General features: G+C 50.4%; 1 protein-coding gene across 1 annotated transcript in view; it reads left to right on the forward strand.

Moving 5' to 3' along the window:
* LOC119394579 (collagen alpha-1(II) chain) overlaps nt 1–20,015 on the forward strand; it is a gene marked incomplete in the record, with an annotated part of 1,710,759 nt that overhangs the window by 1,009,031 nt on the left and 681,713 nt on the right. The window contains 1 exon segment of the mRNA XM_049415838.1: nt 6,564–6,671. Coding sequence (XP_049271795.1) covers nt 6,564–6,671 — 108 coding nt within the window.

A 20,015-nucleotide genomic window follows, 5' to 3' on the forward strand; every position in this document is an offset into this window, starting at 1 on the left:
TATCGCGTGTCGCCAACAGACCGTCGTGTAATTACCGAGCAAGTCGAAGACATGCTTCGCCGCGATGTTATTCGACCCTCAAACAGCCCGTGGGCGTCTCCTGTCGTTCTCGTTGCGAAGAAGGACGGCTCTGTGCGGTTCTGTGTGGACTACCGACGACTCAATAAGATCACCCGTAAGGACGTCTATCCCCTACCTCGAATAGACGATGCCATTGACAGCCTGCAAGGAGCAGAGTTCTTTTCATCGCTCGATTTGCGCTCAGGGTACTGGCAAGTCCCCATGGCTGATGACGCTCGACCGAAGACAGCGTTTGTCACACCCGACGGCTTGTACGAATTCAACGTCATGCCGTTTGGGCTGTGCAATGCGCCCGCGACCTTTGAGCACATGATGGATACCGTTCTGCGCAACTTGAAATGGCACACGTGCCTATGCTACCTCGACGACGTGGCAGTTTTCGCCCCGGACTTCTCCACGCATCTTGAACGCCTACGGCATGTGTTGACGTATTTGAGCGACGCCGGGCTACCACTGCATCTAAAGAAGTGCCGATTTGCAGCACGGCAGCTGACGATACTAGGATACGTGGTGTCCAAGGACGGCATCCTCCCAGATCCAGCCAAGCTTCGGGCCGTGACAGAGTTCCCCAAACCTACGTCCGTCAAAGAACTGCGCAGTTTCGTAGGACTATGCTCCTACTTTCGGCGCTTCATCCGAAACTTCGCGACTATCATATCACCGCTGACGAAGCTCCTTGAAAGTAACGGGCCCCTCAATTCGTGGTCGTCAGAATGCGACGACGCTTTCGCGAAGCTCCGTCGTTTGTTGACGTCTCCTCCTAGTCTACGCCACTACGACCCTACGGCCCCTACAGAGGTACACACGGACGCCAGCGGTGTTGGCCTCGGTGCTGTCCTTGCGCAGCGCAAACATGGGTTCCCAGAATATGTTGTCGCATGTGCAAGTCGTACGCTTACTAAAGCCGAGACCAACTACACCGTCACGGAGAAAGAATGCCTGGCAATCATTTGGGCCCTTACAAAGTTCCGACCTTATTTGTATGGTCGCCCATTTGATGTCGTCACCGACCATCATGCACTGTGCTGGTTGTCGTCATTGAAGGATCCCTCCGGCCGTCTTGCCCGTTGGGCCCTTCGCCTGCAAGACTACGACACATCCGCGTGCTGTACCGCAACGGACGTCAGCATGCTGACGCCGACGCCCTGTCGCGCTCTCCCTTGCCTGACGACAATGCCCACAACTCAGCGTCTCACTTTGTCGTTTCTTCCATCGATATTCACACCATCGCTACCGAGGAGCGCAAGGATCAATGGATTGCCTCACTGATAGACTTGCTGACTGATCCATCGGCCACACCATCCACTCGCTTGTTGCGTCGTCAAGCCCACCATTTCGCCGTTCGCGACGACCTGCTCCACCGACGCAATTACAACGGCGACGGCCGCCAGTGGCTACTAGTAATACCCCGCAGTCTGCGTTATGACATATGCGAGTCGTTCCACTCTGATCCGCAGTGTGCACACCCTGGGGTATCGAAAACCTACCACCGCATTCGCCAACGTTACTTTTGGCGAGGGATGTACCGCTACGTGGAGAAGTTCGTTCGCTCCTGCATCGATTGTCAGCGCCGCAAAACTTCAACGCACCTGTCGCCAGCAGGTCTGCAACCTCTACCTTGCCCTGACCGGCCGTTTGGGCGCGTTGGCATCGATTTATATGGGCCACTTCCCCTGACGTCCGCTGGTAACCGCTGGGCCATCGTCGCTGTAGACCACCTCACGCGATGCGCTGAAACTGCTGCCCTCCCTGCGGCTACAGCGCGCAATGTGCCCTCCTTCCTGCTCGTCACGGTCCACCTCAGGAGCTACGTCACGGTCCACCTCAGGAGCTGCTCAGTGATCGAGGCCATGTCTTCTTGTCGGAAGTCGTCGAAGCCATTCTCAAAGAGTGCAACGTTGTTCACCGCAAAACTACTGCTTACCACCCGCAGACGAATGGCCTCACCGAACGCTTCAACCGCACGCTAGGCGACATGCTCTCGATGTACGTGGCCGCCGACCACACGAATTGGGATGTCATTCTGCCCTTCGTCACGTACGCCTACAATACCGCTCCTCAGAGCACTACTGGTTTCTCACCATTTTTCTTATTGTATGGCAGGCACCCGTCGCACACCATTGACACAATCCTTCCCTACAAGCCGGATCGATCTGAATGTGCGCCTATTTCTGCCACAGCCAGATTTGCTGAGGAGTGTCGCGAGCTCTCGAAGACCTTTACTACGCATAGCCAAGAGCGGCAGAAAAGCATTCGCGGTGACACCACCAGTTCTGCGTCCACGTTCCTTCCTGGAGCGCTCATATGGCTCTCGGTCCCTACCACTGCACCTGGCCTCTCTTCCAAACTAGTGCCCAAATACGAAGGCCCCTACCGTGTCGTCGAACGCACATCCCCGGTGAACTGCCTCATCGAACCCATCGACCCATCCTCGGACATGCGCCGTCGAGGGCGCGACATTGTCAACGTGGCGCGCTTGAAGCCCTACCATGACCCGCTCATAGTGACAAGTTGCTAGGTCGCCAGGCGGCTCCCTTTTCGTAGCCGGGGTAATTGTAGCGAAGCGTTCCTGCTGAGTAATGGGTCGTCCTCTCGAGAGCCTTCCAGTGGGTCGTTCTCTTCTCTGAGAGCACGCTCCTCGTGCAGAGAGTCGGGCCCGCTTTGACTGTCGCTGCCGTGCGCCGTCGCTGAGTCCCCGTTAATAAACGTCTTGACACACATAATGCCTTAAATATGGTACCTCGCTTCTCCGCAGAATGACGAGTAATGTCGTGGTGGGTGCTTCCAACTTCACAAAAATTATCATTTTGGCGTAGTGGGTACGTTGCTAGTGTAGTAGCCACAAGAGAGGTTATAACGGGCTCTAGAAATGCCGCTCTTCGAGCTTTCCCTGTGACTGTGCTGCGGTTTCCGCGCAGGCCCGGCGTTTCTCTTTGTCTGTCGGCTTTGCACGCATCACTTTGAAACATTTTTCAAACACTAGGCATTTCGTGCCCACGAAAGGCACTTTGACCGTTTATATTGATTTATCTATCCATCCATCCGGCAACGTCTCGGCGCTGTAGTGGCGGTCTCAACTCGGGAGACAAAAACATTGGCTGAGGTGGAGTGTGCGACGAACAATTTCTGCTGGTCATGAACATGAATGACTTGGCTGCTGCATACGTCATGAAGCCGTTTCCACCAGTCAAATGTGGCACATACCCGCATAGCACGACCCCTAGTATGCGGGTATGCGCCACAGGTGATTTGCAGTATATATCAACCCAGGAACAGCGCGAATAGACTAGAAATCTTAACGCCGAAGGGCTGAGGAGCTGGTGTTGCAGAAAATCCGGCGCAGGCATTGACGGCGTTGTCGAGCGCAATATCCCTGTAAGAAACACACTAATAGAATAAAGATCGCATCTCAGGCCAGAATCGAAACCGTGTATTCTGCGTGACAGAGAAGTATTCTACCACGGAGTCTGGTCAGTGCTTCAAAGTTCGTGCGAAAATGACCCCACGAAACAGGGCCGTAGCCAGGGGGGGGTTCAACCATACTTTATGTATGTTCGTGCGCGCGTTTGTATGTGCGCATGTATATATACGCAAGAAAAACTGAAAATTTTCGGGAGGAAGAAGTTTGAACCCCCCCAACCCCCCCTGGCTACGCCCCTGCTACGCAAGCGTCTTGTCGGGGAAACGTTAGTTATGTTTGCAGTGTTGGCTACCTGCATTTATATCAATGTAATAAACATTGACTACGCAATGTACAGTCAAGTGCTGCTCGAATACGCCGACGAACGCTTATTATGATATGCACAGCATCAAACCATTCTCGTTAAAGCTTTCATCTCTGATTTAAGGTAAACGCATACGTTACGCCCACGACATGCGCACAAATACTAAACTTACAAACAGTGACACCGGAACACCTAGCACTAAAGCTAGACTCAAAGCGAGAAATTTGGCATAGGCTGCTACTCGATGACTGCTGCGCCAGAAATCAATTCCCACGAAGCATAGGATGAGCTGGATATCTTTAAACACGAAGTATTTTTTAGCGATCCTTAGACACTTCGGCCGTTTCTATCTATCTATCTATCTATCTATCTATCTATCTATCTATCTATCTATCTATCTATCTATCTATCTATCTATCTATCTATCTATCTATCTATCTATCTATCTATCTATCTATCTATCTATCTATCTATCTATCTATCTATCTATCTATCTATATCTATCCGCCTACGTCTGGGCGCTCCCCTGGTCATCTCGATAACTTGTAATATACGAAAGTTCACATAGCAGGGGATCAGTGTCTGACGAACACACTTCACTGGTCATCACATCAATAAAGTAAAACACCTATCGCGTACGTCATGAAACCCTTTCTCTCAGTCACGTGTGGCACATACCCGCATACCAGAGTTCATGCTATGCGGGTATGTGCCGCAGGTGATACAGAGTCTCAACCAACACATTAACCGCGAACACATGCAGATTGACACCCATGGAAAGTGATGAAAATAATATTTATTGGGGTCTTATGTCCTAAAACCACCTCTGATTATGAGAGACGCCGTAGCGAAGGGCTCCAGGAATTTTCACCAACTGGTATTCTTTAACGTGTGCCGAGATCGCACAGTACACGGGCCTCTATAGCATTTTGCCTCGATCAAAACTGGACCGCCGCGAACGGGATCGCACCCGCGACCTTCGGGTCAGCAGCCGAGCACCGTCGCCGCTACACCACGCGGCGGACGCAAGGAAAGTGAGCAAGCTGAAGACAGAACACCACTGGAAGATGTTCAACTACCATCCAACCTTCAACGTCATCCGCAACGTGCACCACGTGGGTTACGCAAAAACCGGGATCAGTGCTTCCTGCAATGAATCTGCCGAGAGAACCAGGCCTCTCATTATTACCGGTGACTTCAACATTGATTTATCAAGACCCAACAACGCTTCGTTCTTATACTGCATCAAAGACAGCTTGGATTCGGACAGGGCATCAAACGACCTTGCTGTCATGTCCAGGACTGGAAGCATCATACGTCATTTAATCGTAAGAGACATCCAGGATTTCCGCCAGCTGTACTATACCTCGCACTTCACTGCACTTATACCCCTCGTAGCCGCGGTCACGAACGGATTCGATTGACAAGTCCGGTCCAGCTGCTGGTGCTCACTAATCACGGTGGTGATGACCCTGTTTAGGAACTGTCAAGAACCCCTTCCACACATGAATTCGGGTTCGCGAAACGTGCATGCGTTCTCCGTCATAACAGATAAGTGCAAGCATAACAATTGTAACAACTGCAGCTGTGACTGTAGCGTGAACCTGCGCGAGCCACTCGGCTGCGTATGTATGTAGGGACTTTCCTGAATGTAGTATAGTGTCGAGTAACGCCGGTCCTGTGCGTCTGTGTTCCTTCTTTGTCCTGTTCGAATTCGCGCTATCCAGTATTGAAGAACGTGAGCCCTAAATAATAGCTTACCACGTCTGGTGTTGGTAACCCCCATGTTGCTGTTGGCATCGCTATGCAACTGTCAACTGTTATATTATGCATATGCAACTCTTCAACATTTGAGTGTGCGTATACCACTTACACATTTCTCTAGTGTCATTCCGTAACGTTTCGCTCAATGCGAAAAATTACGCCACAGTCACCATCCCGCGCATGCTTCGCATAACATCGAATCCCACGGTACGTGAGATCGGCTGAACGTTTTTTAGGAGCGACGCTCCTTAGGCCCGCGCCTCGCCGTCGCCGCTGAAGCTCCCTTCTCTTAAGCATCGCTTTGGGTTGCAGTGGCCGGTGATTTAGGAGGAAATGTTTAGGCCTTGAGCGGTTTGTATCTAGCGCACCAGAATTTAGAGGTTAAAAGAAATAAGCTCTGTGGACAACTGGCGCTAATTTTCGTCTTCACGTTCACCATCTTTATCGTAGATTGTGAAATGACAACCATCATTCTAGCGCACTACGGGCGCTTTGTCGAAGGTAGTAGCAGACGCTCTCGCCACCCGGCGCTGGCGCAAAAAGACGATGAGCGTTCACGGCGTTCCGTCGCCGCTGTCGAAGCTCCCCGCCGCAGCACCGCTCGCACCCCTCTCCCACCTGTCTCTCTCTCCCTGCGCTGCGCACACCGCACTCAATCGCTCCATCGTTGCCGCCACCGAGCGCAGGAAACGCTCTCCCCATCCGCTCCCACCCTACCGCTTTCATGAAAGCCAGTAGCGAGATCAGGCGCATAGTCGTTTGCGTCCCATATCTAAGGAGCTTCGCTCATCGCTTGTATTCGTACACGGAACAACTGCTAGTTTTTGATGCCGGCAATATACGTGGTCTCCTTTTTAGAAATGTAAACACTTGTAAGTGAATGCTCGCGTGCCTCATGCCTCTTCGTTCCCTGCCCATGTCCTCCGCTATGAGCTTCATCCAGCGCATGTAAATTATAAATCATTAGTGACATATATCTATGCACTTCTGCAGGGTACTCCGGGTTTACGAGGACTTCCGGGATCTGATGGACTACCTGGCCCGAAGGGTGCACAAGGAGATAGGGGTTCCCACGGACCTCAGGGAGCGAAGGGTTCTACAGTAAGTGGTTCCTGATCTTCCGCAATTTCGTAAAACGTACTGGGGATCCTTGCAAGTCACATGCTTCATGCCTCACGGCACATATTGTTTAGGAAAGCGAAAATGAAATATAAAACATCCACGCATATCCACGAAGTGAATGATGATGAGTGAGCGAATCACCAGGGGATCATTCGGGTAACCGTGAATACTTTGCCCACTCGAACATGCAGATGAGTGACAACACGTGTGTAGAGTGTATACAACGTTGTTTTATTGGTCCTCTTGAGATGCGGACTTTGTTTTTCCTTCATTAAGACTGCCTTTACACGTAGAGCAAACTAAGTGCTCACTGTGATCGCCGGCAAACACTTACTGCAGCACAGCAATGGCGTTGCTCCGAGACTGTTCGTTTTGAATGTTGGCGATTTTCGTAAAATTCTTGTCAAAGAATTTTGACAAAAAAAAAACTCCGGTCGAGGAAATCGCGCTTGAACCGAGCATCGGAGCCGCAAACCTCAGCTAGCGAATGCTTGCTGCGTTTTGCCGTCGCTTCCCTCGCTTTTTCCTCCTCCGGGTCCGCTTGCCGGTGTCGCCGCCTTGCGGAAGCTTCCGGCGCCTAAGACTCAGCGCATTGTCTGCGTCGCCGCGCTTCTGCAGCTTTACGAGTCCTCGAGTCCGCTTGCAGTTGAGCCGCCACTTTCGCCTTCTCGTTCGTAGATGGTGCGACCGTCCATGGCCGAAAAGAGAGAGCGCGCGTCGGCAGCGAGCGCTTACATAGCCCTTGGGGCACCACAGCGCCCCTAGCGGACTCCATGCAAAACCAGAACACGCGTCGGGAGCGACTGATGGATGAATGCTATGAGCCTCCCCCTTTTAACGGGGCGGTTAAAAGCCACCAGGCTCGACAACAAAAGATCCCTTTTCTGATCTATTTCTTGATGTTGGCCTAAGGTCTCTACTTCAATGGAATCTCTGTTACTCTCAGGGGAAAAAGACTCAAATTCTCAGCCCATTTCTCTGCCTTTACGGCAGAATGCCCTCATTTTTTTCAAGATTCATTTTTGTCCTTTCCCTCTGATTTTCTGCCACCAATACTCTAACCGTCTGTTAAATATTAATAGCGGATGTGTTCAGCTTTCCATTTATGTTCCTAAAACCCAAGGCTTCATAAAGGCTCGTGCCCAAACGTACAACTGGGCGGATATCTCCACATTCAATCAGACCATGTTCCGCTGTTTCGTTATCGCCCCTGCAGCATGTGCATTGTTAGCCTTCTTTAATGAATCTCGCTTTATAACTTCCCGTTATAAGGCAACCCGATCTCGCCTCAAACAGTAAAGCGCTTCCCTTTGAATTACCGTAAAATGTCTACCTCCTTATTTCATTTTTGCCCTTTGGGTAGTTACTCAAAGCCGGTTTTTTCTCCATAGCTGCCGTCCAGTAAATCGTCTCCGCCTCTCTGACGTTTCGCTTAACGCTCTTTGTTGACATATTGCTTACACTACCAGCCGTATATTTACTAATGAACCTCCTAGTTCTTTAAAGACGAAAGTGTTTTATGCCGGGGCCGCGCCTCCTTTATTTTTCTGTGCCTGGGCGATGGAGCGGAGCGCAATGGGAACCGACCCTCGGCGTTAGTGCGGCTTTTAGCCGCCGGGCGCCACCACCGTAGCAGACCCGTAACGCGTCGTCGCTCGTGGATACTAATGCCACGGCTGCAATTGAAGCTGCTGTATGGTTCAGGTTTCGGCTGTATTCGCGTTGTTTAAAGTATAATGAAAACTTGTGAACTGGAATCATGGAGCACCTGTCGTTCTGGGCAACCAGCCCATTTCGAAGGCGTGTGTCTTTCGCGGTTATTTGCTAGAGACGCTTGCGCGTCGTCTGCTAGCCCAATACCAGAGAGCACGTGCCAGCGATGCGCGGAAAATTGTTTTGTCACCGTTACGTTCGCTTGACTGAGGGTCGGTTTTTGGCTGTCTGAAAGTCGATTTTCGAAAGCCGTATTTGCCAAGAGCTAATACTAAAAGCTTGGGCGCTTAAAGTTCCCCGATGCGTGCTACCGTCTGCTGATGTAGCACACTATACGCAAGCCTGCAGTTCATGCGCTAAATAGCATGAAATGTCACTAGACTGCTTCCAGGGATATACATTATCGCCCATTCTCTGCGTAAAACTTCACAGAATTGCATTTGTTGCCACCGGGAGAAAGCAACAGCTCGTGCCAGAAAAAAAAAGAACTATGCCAGGTGATTCCACCATTTCAAAGCTTAAACCAGTTACATCATGGTGGTAAGAAAAACAAACAAAAACAGCTACATATGCCGCACGCTTCCTGCAACACTGACCGATGTATGTGAACAGACGCTGTCGTTCAAGTATAAAGTCATAGTGCCGACTCCCAACTTGAGCCAATGTGAAAGGCGTGAAAAATGGCGCGGCCTGCTCTCAGTTGCTTGAGCTCGTCTTTGTATCTGTCGACGGATTGTTCTAGCCTCAGTATCGGGCTGCTCAGGTATCTTTTCTCTTCCATTTGCTCTTTTCAGTAGTGAGCAAAGTATAGAGGCCGAATGGCTGTCGACCTGGATGCTTTTGTTGCATGGGGCAGCCTGCTCAGCCTTCTGCACTCATTTATTGTGACACTGTACATAATTATTGTCGGTTGTTTCGCCGCTAGCGCATATGGTGTCCATGGGCTCCGATTCTTCAGCTTCGGGACCTAATGTCAGCGCTGCATGCACATGGCGGCAATCGCGAGGCAGCGTTGCTACTGGTACTACATGCATTGGTTGACTGTTCAGACGCAACGCAACACGGTCACGTTTAGGGATACTTGCCATGCTTGGCTCAGTTGTTACCTTGGGCTGCAAACGTGAAGGGTAGTCTGCAAAGAGTGACGCTACTGCATTCTTCGTAAGCCGCCGCTCCTTATATTCTATAAAATCTTCGCGCCGTAAAAGACGGCTGCACATTCTAGTGTAGTTTGATGAAGTATTAGGAGACCAATTAGCTCGCCTAATTACTGCAAGCCACCCCTACCGAACACCAACGGCAGCTGGAATTTGATGGAACGACAGCCGAACAGTGTATTAAGGCGAAAGCCTTAGAGCAGCAAGTTGGGCTAGTTGGTTGATGTTCATTCTTCAAAGGATCTAGATCTAGGTTTTGACATGATGATTGACGCGTTCACGTGACCAGTTTTTGCCGAATGAGCTCATCCTTCTTTTTTAATCTTCAGTGTATATATGTCACCCTTCACTCAATAAAATTTCAGTTGTGAGTCTGCGCATGTGTTGTCCCCCCCTTTTCTGTGTCCTTGTTCCTTTTAGCGCAGTATACCTTTGAAGAATGAAAGCCTTAGATGCCTCATAAAACGCGAAAATTGACCGTCGGCGGCGTCAGCACGAGTGATGCAAAAAAACATGGTTGATCCCTCCGTCATAGGAATCGGAATAACAGGAAAGTAAAACGTGCCCTTACAGAAGTATACTGAATGTTTACTGTACATAGATATTGCCACGAGCATGGGTTGGCATTGCGCTATTCTACTGTATGTATGTGCCACTGTAAAACTGACGAGAGGAGAAGGAAGTGGAGAAGACGAAGAAGTCGTGTTTTCCTGTGTCGGTTCAGCTCGACGTCCTGGTGCCCCGACAGACAGAGGTTCTGTACCGTTCGTAATAACGTGACATTTCTGGTGGAGGTGCTGGGTAGTGTTGTATGCACTGCGACCAGCAGGAAGATCCCGACAGTAGTCACGCCTTGGAAGAACCAGCTGACTTACGGCGTAGTCGGCGGCAACTAGGCCTACCACCTGAATTCGGCCCCCTTCCACAACTCTACAGAAGTATGGCAAGTGCGGGGACACAGACTCAACAGACATCGACTCCGCCTTCGCCATGGTTTTTCAACGCCCCGCGAACTCCGAAGCCATTTCACGGTGACACTTACGAGGACGTCGACGACTGGCTTGACGACTACAACCGTTGTGCCAGCGTCAACGAATGGGACGAACACCGGAAGCTTCGGTATGTCTACTTTTACCTCGAGGACTCGGCGCGCACTTGGCTTGAAAACCATGAAGCTACCATGGCAACCTGGCCAGAGTTGTGCGCTCAGCTTCAGAATACCTTTCGAAGTTCTGACCGAAAGAAGCAGGCAGAACATCTCCTCAATTCCCGGAACCAGCGCCCGAACGAGAGCGTTGCCATGTTCGTTGAGGACATGTCCCGGCTGTGCCGGCGAGCTGATCCGTCAATGACAGAAGAGAAGAAGGTGCGCCTACTGATGCGGGGCGTAAAAGAGCAGTTGTTCGCGGGACTCGTGCGCAACCCTCCAAGCACCGTAGCGGAATTCCTCCACGAAGCCACGACGATGCAGCGAATGCTACGGCAGCGATCGTCGCAGTACGAACGCCCAAGCAATCTGTCATCTGTGTCATCGTCTCTGGCAACACCTGACGTCACGAGCGCGAGGGAACTTACGGAGCTCGTGCTCAGTATTGTACGCGAGGAGCTGCAAAAACTGCACGCAGCGTCTCCTCTGCCTCATGTGGCTGCTCTAACGGATGTTGTCCGCGAAGAGGTCCGGCACCTCGTTCAACCGTTGATGGCTCCGCCGCCAGCAGAGGCTCCTCTTTTAACGTACGCGGAGGCGTTACGTACTCCTGCACCGGCAGTCGGCTATCCGTCCCGTCTGCCCACCCAACAGACGACGCCGTTCTACTCAAGCCCACCGCATTACGAGAACCCACGACTCAATGTTCGGAAATCCAGTGTGTGGCGCGCTCCTGACAATCGGCCCCTTTGTTACCATTGTGGTGAACCAGCTCACGTCTACCGCGAGTGTACGTACCGACACATGGGCCTTCCTGGCTTTCGTCCAGATGCTCGTCGACCGCGGGATGGTGAGCGGCCCCGTGCTATCGCCGAGTACTTGGCAAGCCAGCAGTCCTCCACCTTTCAGAGACGCCAATCCCGCTCACCGTCTCCCCGGCGCTCCATGTCACCTGGCCAACACTCAACTTTTGCCGACGTCGTTGCGGGACGATCGCCTAGGTCCCCAAGCCCACGCCGGGGAAACTAGGAACAGCGACCTCCGGGGGTGAGGCCGCTGTCGATCGACCGTTAAAAGACCCTCCTGCGAACTGCCTGCCGACATCCGACGACTCCCTTTCGCAGACGTATACCCTCGACGACAGACGTGTATCTGCTGACATCTCCATTCTTGTCGACAACCACCCCGTAACTGCTCTGGTAGACACGGGCGCCGATTACTCCGTTATCAGCGCTGACCTCGTTGTTCAGCTGAGAAAGGTAACGACACCGTGGGGACATGGACCCAACCTCCGGACAGCAGGCGGTCACCTATTGACACCAATTCGGAGATGCACCGCCCGGCTCCAAATCCGTGAGTCGACGTACGTTGCTTCTTTCGTCGTGTTGCGTGAATGCTCCCGAAGAGTTATTCTCGGAATGGATTTCCTCCGCGAGCACGGAGCCGTTAATAACCTTCGAGACCTGCTTATAACGTTTCAGACGACCATGCTCCCAGACAAAAAGATACCAATACGCAGAAAACTGCACTTCGAATTGTTGACGATACCCTCACACTTCCGCCGCGAACCAGTATGTTGGTAACTGTGGAGAGCGACTGCGATAATAGCAGTAATGGTATCGCCGAAGCGAACCTGTCGGTGCTCTTGGCTCGGCAAATCTGCGTCGCCCGCGGTATCGTCCAACTGAAACGTAGGATCACTCAGCTCTTGATCACGAATTTCAGCGGCGAATACCAACACTTGACAAAGCGAACAGCAATCGCTCACTTCGAAGCCATTGGCGACGAAGCATTTTCTACGATTGCTCCGATTGCCGCAGCCGCCGAATGTGACACTGCAGTGCCCAGCACAGTCGATGTGAATCCGAAGCTCACATGCGTGCAGAAGGAGCAGCTACGCACTATGTTACGCACCTTTAGTGACTGTTTTGCGTCCACTTCAAAAATCAAGCAGACCCCAACCGTAAAGCACCGCATTATAACGGACCCTACCGAACGATCGGTACGACAGCACGCCTACCGGGTGTCGCAAAAAGAACAAGAGGTGATACGTTCTCAGGTGAAGCAGATGCTCGACGATGACATAATCCAACCCTCGACCAGTCCATGGGCGTCCCCAGTCGTACTTGTAAAAAAGAAGGACGGCACTCTTCGATTGTGCGTGGATTACAGAAAACTGAACACAGTGACGAAGAAAGACGTCTACCCTCTTCCACGCATAGACGGCTCACTGGATCGACTTCGACATGCCCGATATTTCTCATCCATGGATTTGCGAAGCGGCTACTGGCAGATTGAGGTCGATGAACGCGACCGTGAAAAAACAGCGTCCATAACTCCCGACGGCCTCTACGAATTTAAAGTGCTACCGTTCGGTCTGTGCTCTGCTCCAGCGACGTTCCAAAGGATGATGGATACCGTGCTGTCAGGCCTCAAGTGGGAATCGTGCCTTGTCTATTTAGACGACGTCGTTGTTTTTTCGCAAACATTCGATCAACATTTACAACGACTTCAGTCCGTCTTCGTCGCAATTCTCAAAGCAGGCCTATCACTAAAACCGGAGAAATTCCATTTCGGCTACGACGAACTAAAGTTCCTCGGACACCTTGTCAGTCACGATGGCATTCGGCCAGACCCAGATAAGGCAATGGCTGTTGCTGCATTTCCCCCACCTTCCAACAAACGTGATGTGCGCCGATTTTTAGGCCTCTGCGCATACTACAGGCGCTTTGTGCAGAATTTCGCGAACATCGCCGAACCCCTCACCCGCTTAACGAAAGAGGATATTCCTTTTGTCTGGGGGTCCCGAGCAAAGAGACGCTTTTTCCGAGCTTCAGCAGCGCCTCCAGACCGAGCCCGTACTAGGACACTTTGACGAAGATGCCGCCACTGAACTGCACACTGACGCAAGCAACATCGGTCTTGGAGCAGTGCTCGTCCAGTGGCAAGATGGCGTCGAGCGTCCCATCGCCTATGCTAGTCGCATTCTGTCATCCTGCGGAAGCTAACTACTCGACCACGGAGAAGGAAGCCTTGCTGTTATCTGGGCGATATCAATGTCCGACCGGTATCTATATGGCCGTCCTTCAGAGTCGTCAGAGACCCATCATGCCCTCGTTGGCTGGCCAATCTCAAGGACCCTTGAGGGCGTCTCGCGAGATGGAGCTTGCGCCTTCAGAATTTGACGTAACAATCGTTACAAGTCTGGCCGGAGACACGCTGATGCGATTGCCTTTCGCGCGCTCCACTTGCCACGACATCAAGCGATGATGATACGAAGGCCGTATTTCTTTGTGCTGTCACTGAATCTGACTTGGCCCCAACAACAACGGAACGATTCAGAGCTTGAACAACCTTATTAAATACCTTGAAGGGCCGTAGCCTCGAGACCTCCGCGGGCATTCGCGCGTTCAGAATCATTCTGTCTCCGTAATAACATCCTCTACAAAAAGAACTTCAAACCTTATACGACTGAACACCTGCTCGTCGTTCCATCGATGCTGCGTGCCGACATTTTATCTACGACATTTACGATGAGCCTTCGTCCGGCCACATGGGATTCGCGCGTACCCTTGCTCGGATTCGTCAGCGCCTACTACTGGCCAAAGCTCACTCAGGATGTCAAGCATTACGTAAAAACGTGTAATGATTGCCAGCGTCGTAAAGACCCACCTATGCGCCCAGCTGGTTTCCTGAAGCCTGTTGCACCGCCAGCAGAGCCGTTTCAACAAATCGGCATGGACTTGCTCGGGCCCTTCCCGAAGTCTCATGACGGCAAACCGCTGGATCGTAGTCGCTACTGACTATTTGACGAAGTACTGCGAAACAAAAAGCCCTACAACGAGGCCACTGCCAATGAGATTGCGTACTTTCTTCGTGAACCAACATCGTCCTCCGCCATGGAGCAGCCAGCGCAGTTGTCATCACTGACCGTGGAACAGCTTTTACAGCGCAATGATGCAAGACGGTCATGAGGCTAGTGGAACCGCTCATCGCAAGCTACCGCATACCATCCACAAACCCAATGGTCTTACGGATGAGATTAAACAGGACCCTCGCTGGACATGCTCTCTATGTACGTCACCAAGACCACAACAACTGGGACGACGTTTACCATACATTACGTTCGCTTATAACACTGCGGTTCAAGAGACTACGGGGTTCACCCCTTTCCGGTTGCTTCACGGCCGAGAAGCAATTACGATGCTGGATGCCATGCTGTTACCCGAAGCGTTACATTACCACCGATGCGAACGACTTTATCCGGCTCGCAGGCGCAGCTCGCAAGCTTGCACTCGAGCGAATCCCAAACCAGCAACACATCGACTCGCCACAGGTACAATTCTCGTCATCGCGAGTGTATTTACCATGCCGTGTGATCAAGTGTGGCTGTGGATTCCTATTCGCCAAAGGGGCCGCTCGGAAAATTACTCCACCGCTACTTCGGTCCTTATCGAGTTCTACGTCGCCTCAGCGACGTCAACTACGAAGTCCTGCTTGAAAGCACGGCTCGCCGATCTCGTCATTTAAAGCAAGCAGACGTTGTGCATGTATCGAGGATGAAGCCGTACTACCCCCGTTGACTATTCGTCAAGTCTACTTGGATGATCGTTCGAACACCTCGACACTGCTGCATCATTTGTGCGTGTGTGCGTGTGCGATTATTTTCTGTTTTATTCACCATTAAGCATCGGGACGATGTTTTTTTTTTTGGAAGGGGAGTAATGCCACGAGCATGGGATGGCATTGCGCTATTCTACTGTGTGTATGTGCCACTGTAAAACTGACGAGAGGAGAAGGAAGTGGAGAAGACGAAGAAGTCGTGTTTTTCTTGTGTCGGTTCAGCTCGACGTCCTGGTGCCCCGACAGACAGAGGTTCTGTACCGTTCGTAATAACGTGACAATATTTACGTTCGAATGCCATTTCCTTGTTTTGATGAGCACCCCACGAACAAAGCGCTTTTTTTCTAACCTCTACTGCCTAGTGTTCTAATTTTCACATGATGTGGTCTCAGGATTGCAAAAAAAAAATAATGAATGGAAAAATTTAACATTCCACCACATTACCATTCCCATTGCCAGTTCCCCCTTAAGGAAACGGAAGAAACAAGAGAAAGACAAAACGATGAAACAAGATGCGTGAACCAACGTGAAGAATCAGCATCTAACGCCAATGCTTGGAGTTCACGCACTTTGGAGAGTTCGTTTTGCAGCAGTTGAGCCTCACCCACCAGGCAAAGATCACGGTCTTCCTCATCTAACGCCAACATTTTGAAGATCGCGCACTTTTAAGAGTTCGTTTTGCAGCAGTTGAGGCTCACCCACCAGGCAAAGATTACAGTCTTCCTCAAATAAACATGCACTCGCACCGGAACATGTCGTGTTTGTTTTTTAGCACTTAATAAAGAAAAACGCAATCGCGAATGCACACCCAGCAAAAGTAGGCAACTGCTTTGGTCGCATTTACAATTTTTAGCGTGCATTCGATGTCTCGCACTCCTGGGGGCCCTTGAAACATTGATGTCTCTGCTCAGTGTACGACAAGCCCTTGTTAAATGTTTGGTGGGCACGGTCTGCGAGGTAGGTAGTGTTGACGTGAGGCGAAGTTTATCTTGGCCAATTCGGCTGATGTATCAACAGCTCAGAATGCCCCTTTGATAAAGATCGGAACACGGACATATCGGCCACTAAAATTGAAGTTTATCAGACAAGTCCAAAATTGTCAAGAACTTTACCGGCGAGTGTTTATCGGGTTTTTTTTTTTTCAGACTTATCCGAAAACACGGAGCCCTACTTATAAGGTGTTCCATTGGCTCGATAGAATATTGACATATTGACTCACGGCTTTGAGACTGCCCGTGTAGCAGCCATGAAAGGCCTTCTAAGCACATGTGTGACACAGGTGTTATGCACTGACTCTATGGGGCTTGTGACAGTGCTGCGAAAGCTTCAGAATTTTCAACCATGCCCGAAAAACTGTACACAATAAAATCTCGGTGATACGAATTTCGGTCCGATACAAATTCGTAAAATTCCCCGCCGAATGTCATCGTGCTCAGTGGGCCGAAATTCGGATGTTCCAAACACTTTTCTGCACTGCGACGTGCGATACGAACTTGGGTACCGAAACTGTCGAGCAACAGCTGACTGCAGCGCGGTCTAGAAGTACACACGCGGCCAGCGCACACAGTCAAAACTGTGTCATCGTTTGCCAAAACCGTGCTCGCTTTTTAACGCCATCATGCACGATGACGACAAAACTGAAGGTAAATGTGCATCGAAAACTCATTGAGTCAAAGTGATGCTGCTTGCTGTAACCGCTGCGGACAAAACTGTGGTAGTAGCATGATCATAAATAGCAATGATGCAGTTCTGAATGCATGTGTATGGCCAGTGCACACAAATTGAAAACAGAACTACCATTTGCCGAAACAGCTGCGCATGAAATTGCAGTTTCTATCAACAAGATCGATAGTGAATATGCAGCCATGAAGGTACAAGGCTAATGCAGCAGTATATTTAAGGCAAGAAAGTCATAAAAAGGCACGAAGTGTTTCGGCGTTTCTGTCGTTCGCTTATGGCTATGGTGAAGCATACCTTAGCTCTTAGTTTTGAATTGACCTCAAGCACAGCTTTCAGGCACGCATTGTCGGCAGCCAGCTGCACCGTAACTTAGGGGTCCGTTCACGTATGTCCCAAAAAGACGTGCACGAGTTCTTTCTATGGAAATAAATGTGTTGTGCATATACAGTAGAACCACGTTGATATGTTGCTGGGAAAAAAATGCGGAAAATAACGCACGATCCGAATCCAGTAAAAATTGAGGCTGACAAGCCCATATTAGGGTGCAAGGGCAAAAACATTTATTCTCAAAAAACATGGAGGAAATCTTCGACTTTCGAACTCCTGGCATTTCGCTGGCAGCCAGAGGTCAGCCAGCTAGTTCCGGTGCTGACCGGAAATAATGTAAAGAAACGCTACTGCCATGTCAGCAGACGAAACTTTGCGCCGTATGAGCGTCTGTCTTATTAAGCATTTACCAGAATGTATTACACAGAGCTGTATTGGGTTATCTTTAATTTTCGCAATTGCGAGCGTAGGAGCCGAGAAATCGTACTAAGCGGGAACGTATCGAGGTTCTACTGTATTAACAGCGAAGCTGCTCTAGCTCAGCGTAAAGTGTGTGACCGTGCCCGAAAACTATTATCATGAACGGGTATCTGCCACAGAATGAAAGAGAGAAACAAACAGAGACGAAACGAAAGATATAAAGAAAGAGAAAAACTTTCGAGGAAAAAAAATCTTCACGACACGGGACTCGAACCTGACCCTCGATCCGAAAGCGAGCATCCTAACCGTTTGGCTATCCAGGCACGATAATAGAGCAGCCTTCTGTAGTAGAGTTGCCATTCGGACATGCGGTTATTCAAACACCTTCGCGGCACTGCCACTCATCCCACTGAAGTGATGTGAACCCACGACCGAAAATTCGGACACCCCACAGTGCGCCGTTTTATTTTTCGGACTCCAGCTGGCTGATCGAGTGCAATGTTGAACGCCATGACAAGCTGTCAGCAATGTTTACAATATTTTTGTTAGTTTGCCAGCAGTCAAGCGTTGCACTAGCTATTGCTGAAGATCGTGCCAGTGTCAAAATCCACGCAGAAATTACTGATCTCGAAGGCTTTGTTGGCTACATTAACAGTTGCCTTTTGGCTTTATCCAGTCAAGTATCCATTGCATGACTACCACGGCCAAACAGCAGGCCAAGCTAAGCCAATATCAGAACCAGCTCGGTGTGGCGTTTGAGGTGAATGACAGCGCGTACGAGTACGACGCGGATCCTAACTCACACAGAGTACGACAACACAAGCGCTGCAACATCAACTAGCCAACGTAGTACCCTTTTGGCGTTTGAGGGTTTGTGTTGTCAGATGTTTCTGTGACTAGACCTGATCTGCGTCCCAAGCTTTGTGTCTCACTCCCTTGTTTGTTGCTTGGCGTGCGAGGCCTGATCTGCTGAAATTGCCCTGACACCGCCCATTCCATGTGCACTGTCAGAACTAAATAAATGCAGCAACTACAAGATCCGACGATGGCGAAAAAAAGCAGCGAGTATTCGCCAGGTAGAAGGCGGCCGACCTCGATCCGAAGTTGCTTGGGAGTTTTTGCCTAGTTGGGCGATGAGATCATCCGTCAGCTACTCGAACCAGCGCATGTGAAGAGTGAATGCCGTGATAGATGCGCCTCCCACACCACAGCCATCAAATGATGATTTAGCAGAGGCCGTTGCAGTCCTATTGCCAACCCACCCACACGGGGTGGCCAAACATTGGCTGAAATAGAGGCAGACTTGGTCACGTGTAAGCATGCATCTGTACAGACTAGTGATGCAGAACTATTGGTAAATTGATTATAAATTGTCACATGTAAGCGTGCATGTGTACAGACTAGTGATGCAGAACTATCGATAGTGTAAACAAACTATCGATAGTACTAATATTGACAAACTATCGATAGTGCAATCGGTAGTACCATCGTAATATTACTAGCGATATACTGCCACGCATGTTTATTGCTTTGTTTTGATGTAAGTAAAAGCTCGTTAATACGACTCTCGTTAATTCGGAAAATTGGTTAATTCGGACACATCTGGTCCCTGTAAATATACGCATCACTCTATGAGACTGGGCGCTCGTTATTTTGGACAGATTTGACCGCAAATCGGATAATTTGCCGACTTTCGGGCCGCTGGCGAGGCTCGAAAATGAAAAAAAGAACAGTGAAGCTCAAACGCAGCATCGCCATGGACATCAATTGTCGACTTGGCTTGACTTGAGACTGGTTGAACGCTTTTTCTTCGCGTGTGTGTGGTTGCGGTGCCATTTATTGCTTTGTTCCCGTTGGTGTGTTGCATCGTTGAACGTCAATTTATCGAGGAACGATTCAGTACGGCTCCTTTAGCTTGATTGTTGCTGGTGCTTTTGTGCTGACTTTTCGTGTGAACGCACTCTTCGCCGATGGCAACGCCGGCGAAGCGGCCCAAGTACGAGGCGAAGGACTTCATACCAAAGTAGAAATTTTGCGTGCCCTGAAAAATGGGCTCTGCCGACAAGAAGTTGCTCCTGTGCCATGACGTCAGCAAACAATACGACCTGAGTCTCCTGAGCGCAGTTAGCATTCTTGCGTATGTGTGGCAGAAACACGCCTGCGCACGCCATTGCCAACTGTTTCAGGCACAATGGCTTTGTTGTACCCGACTCCAGCGATGCCTGAAGTGTCCGACGGACGACAGGTTATGCCGAC

Source organism: Rhipicephalus sanguineus, chromosome 5 (assembly GCF_013339695.2).
Source record: "Rhipicephalus sanguineus isolate Rsan-2018 chromosome 5, BIME_Rsan_1.4, whole genome shotgun sequence".
Lineage (NCBI taxonomy): Eukaryota > Metazoa > Arthropoda > Arachnida > Ixodida > Ixodidae > Rhipicephalus > Rhipicephalus sanguineus.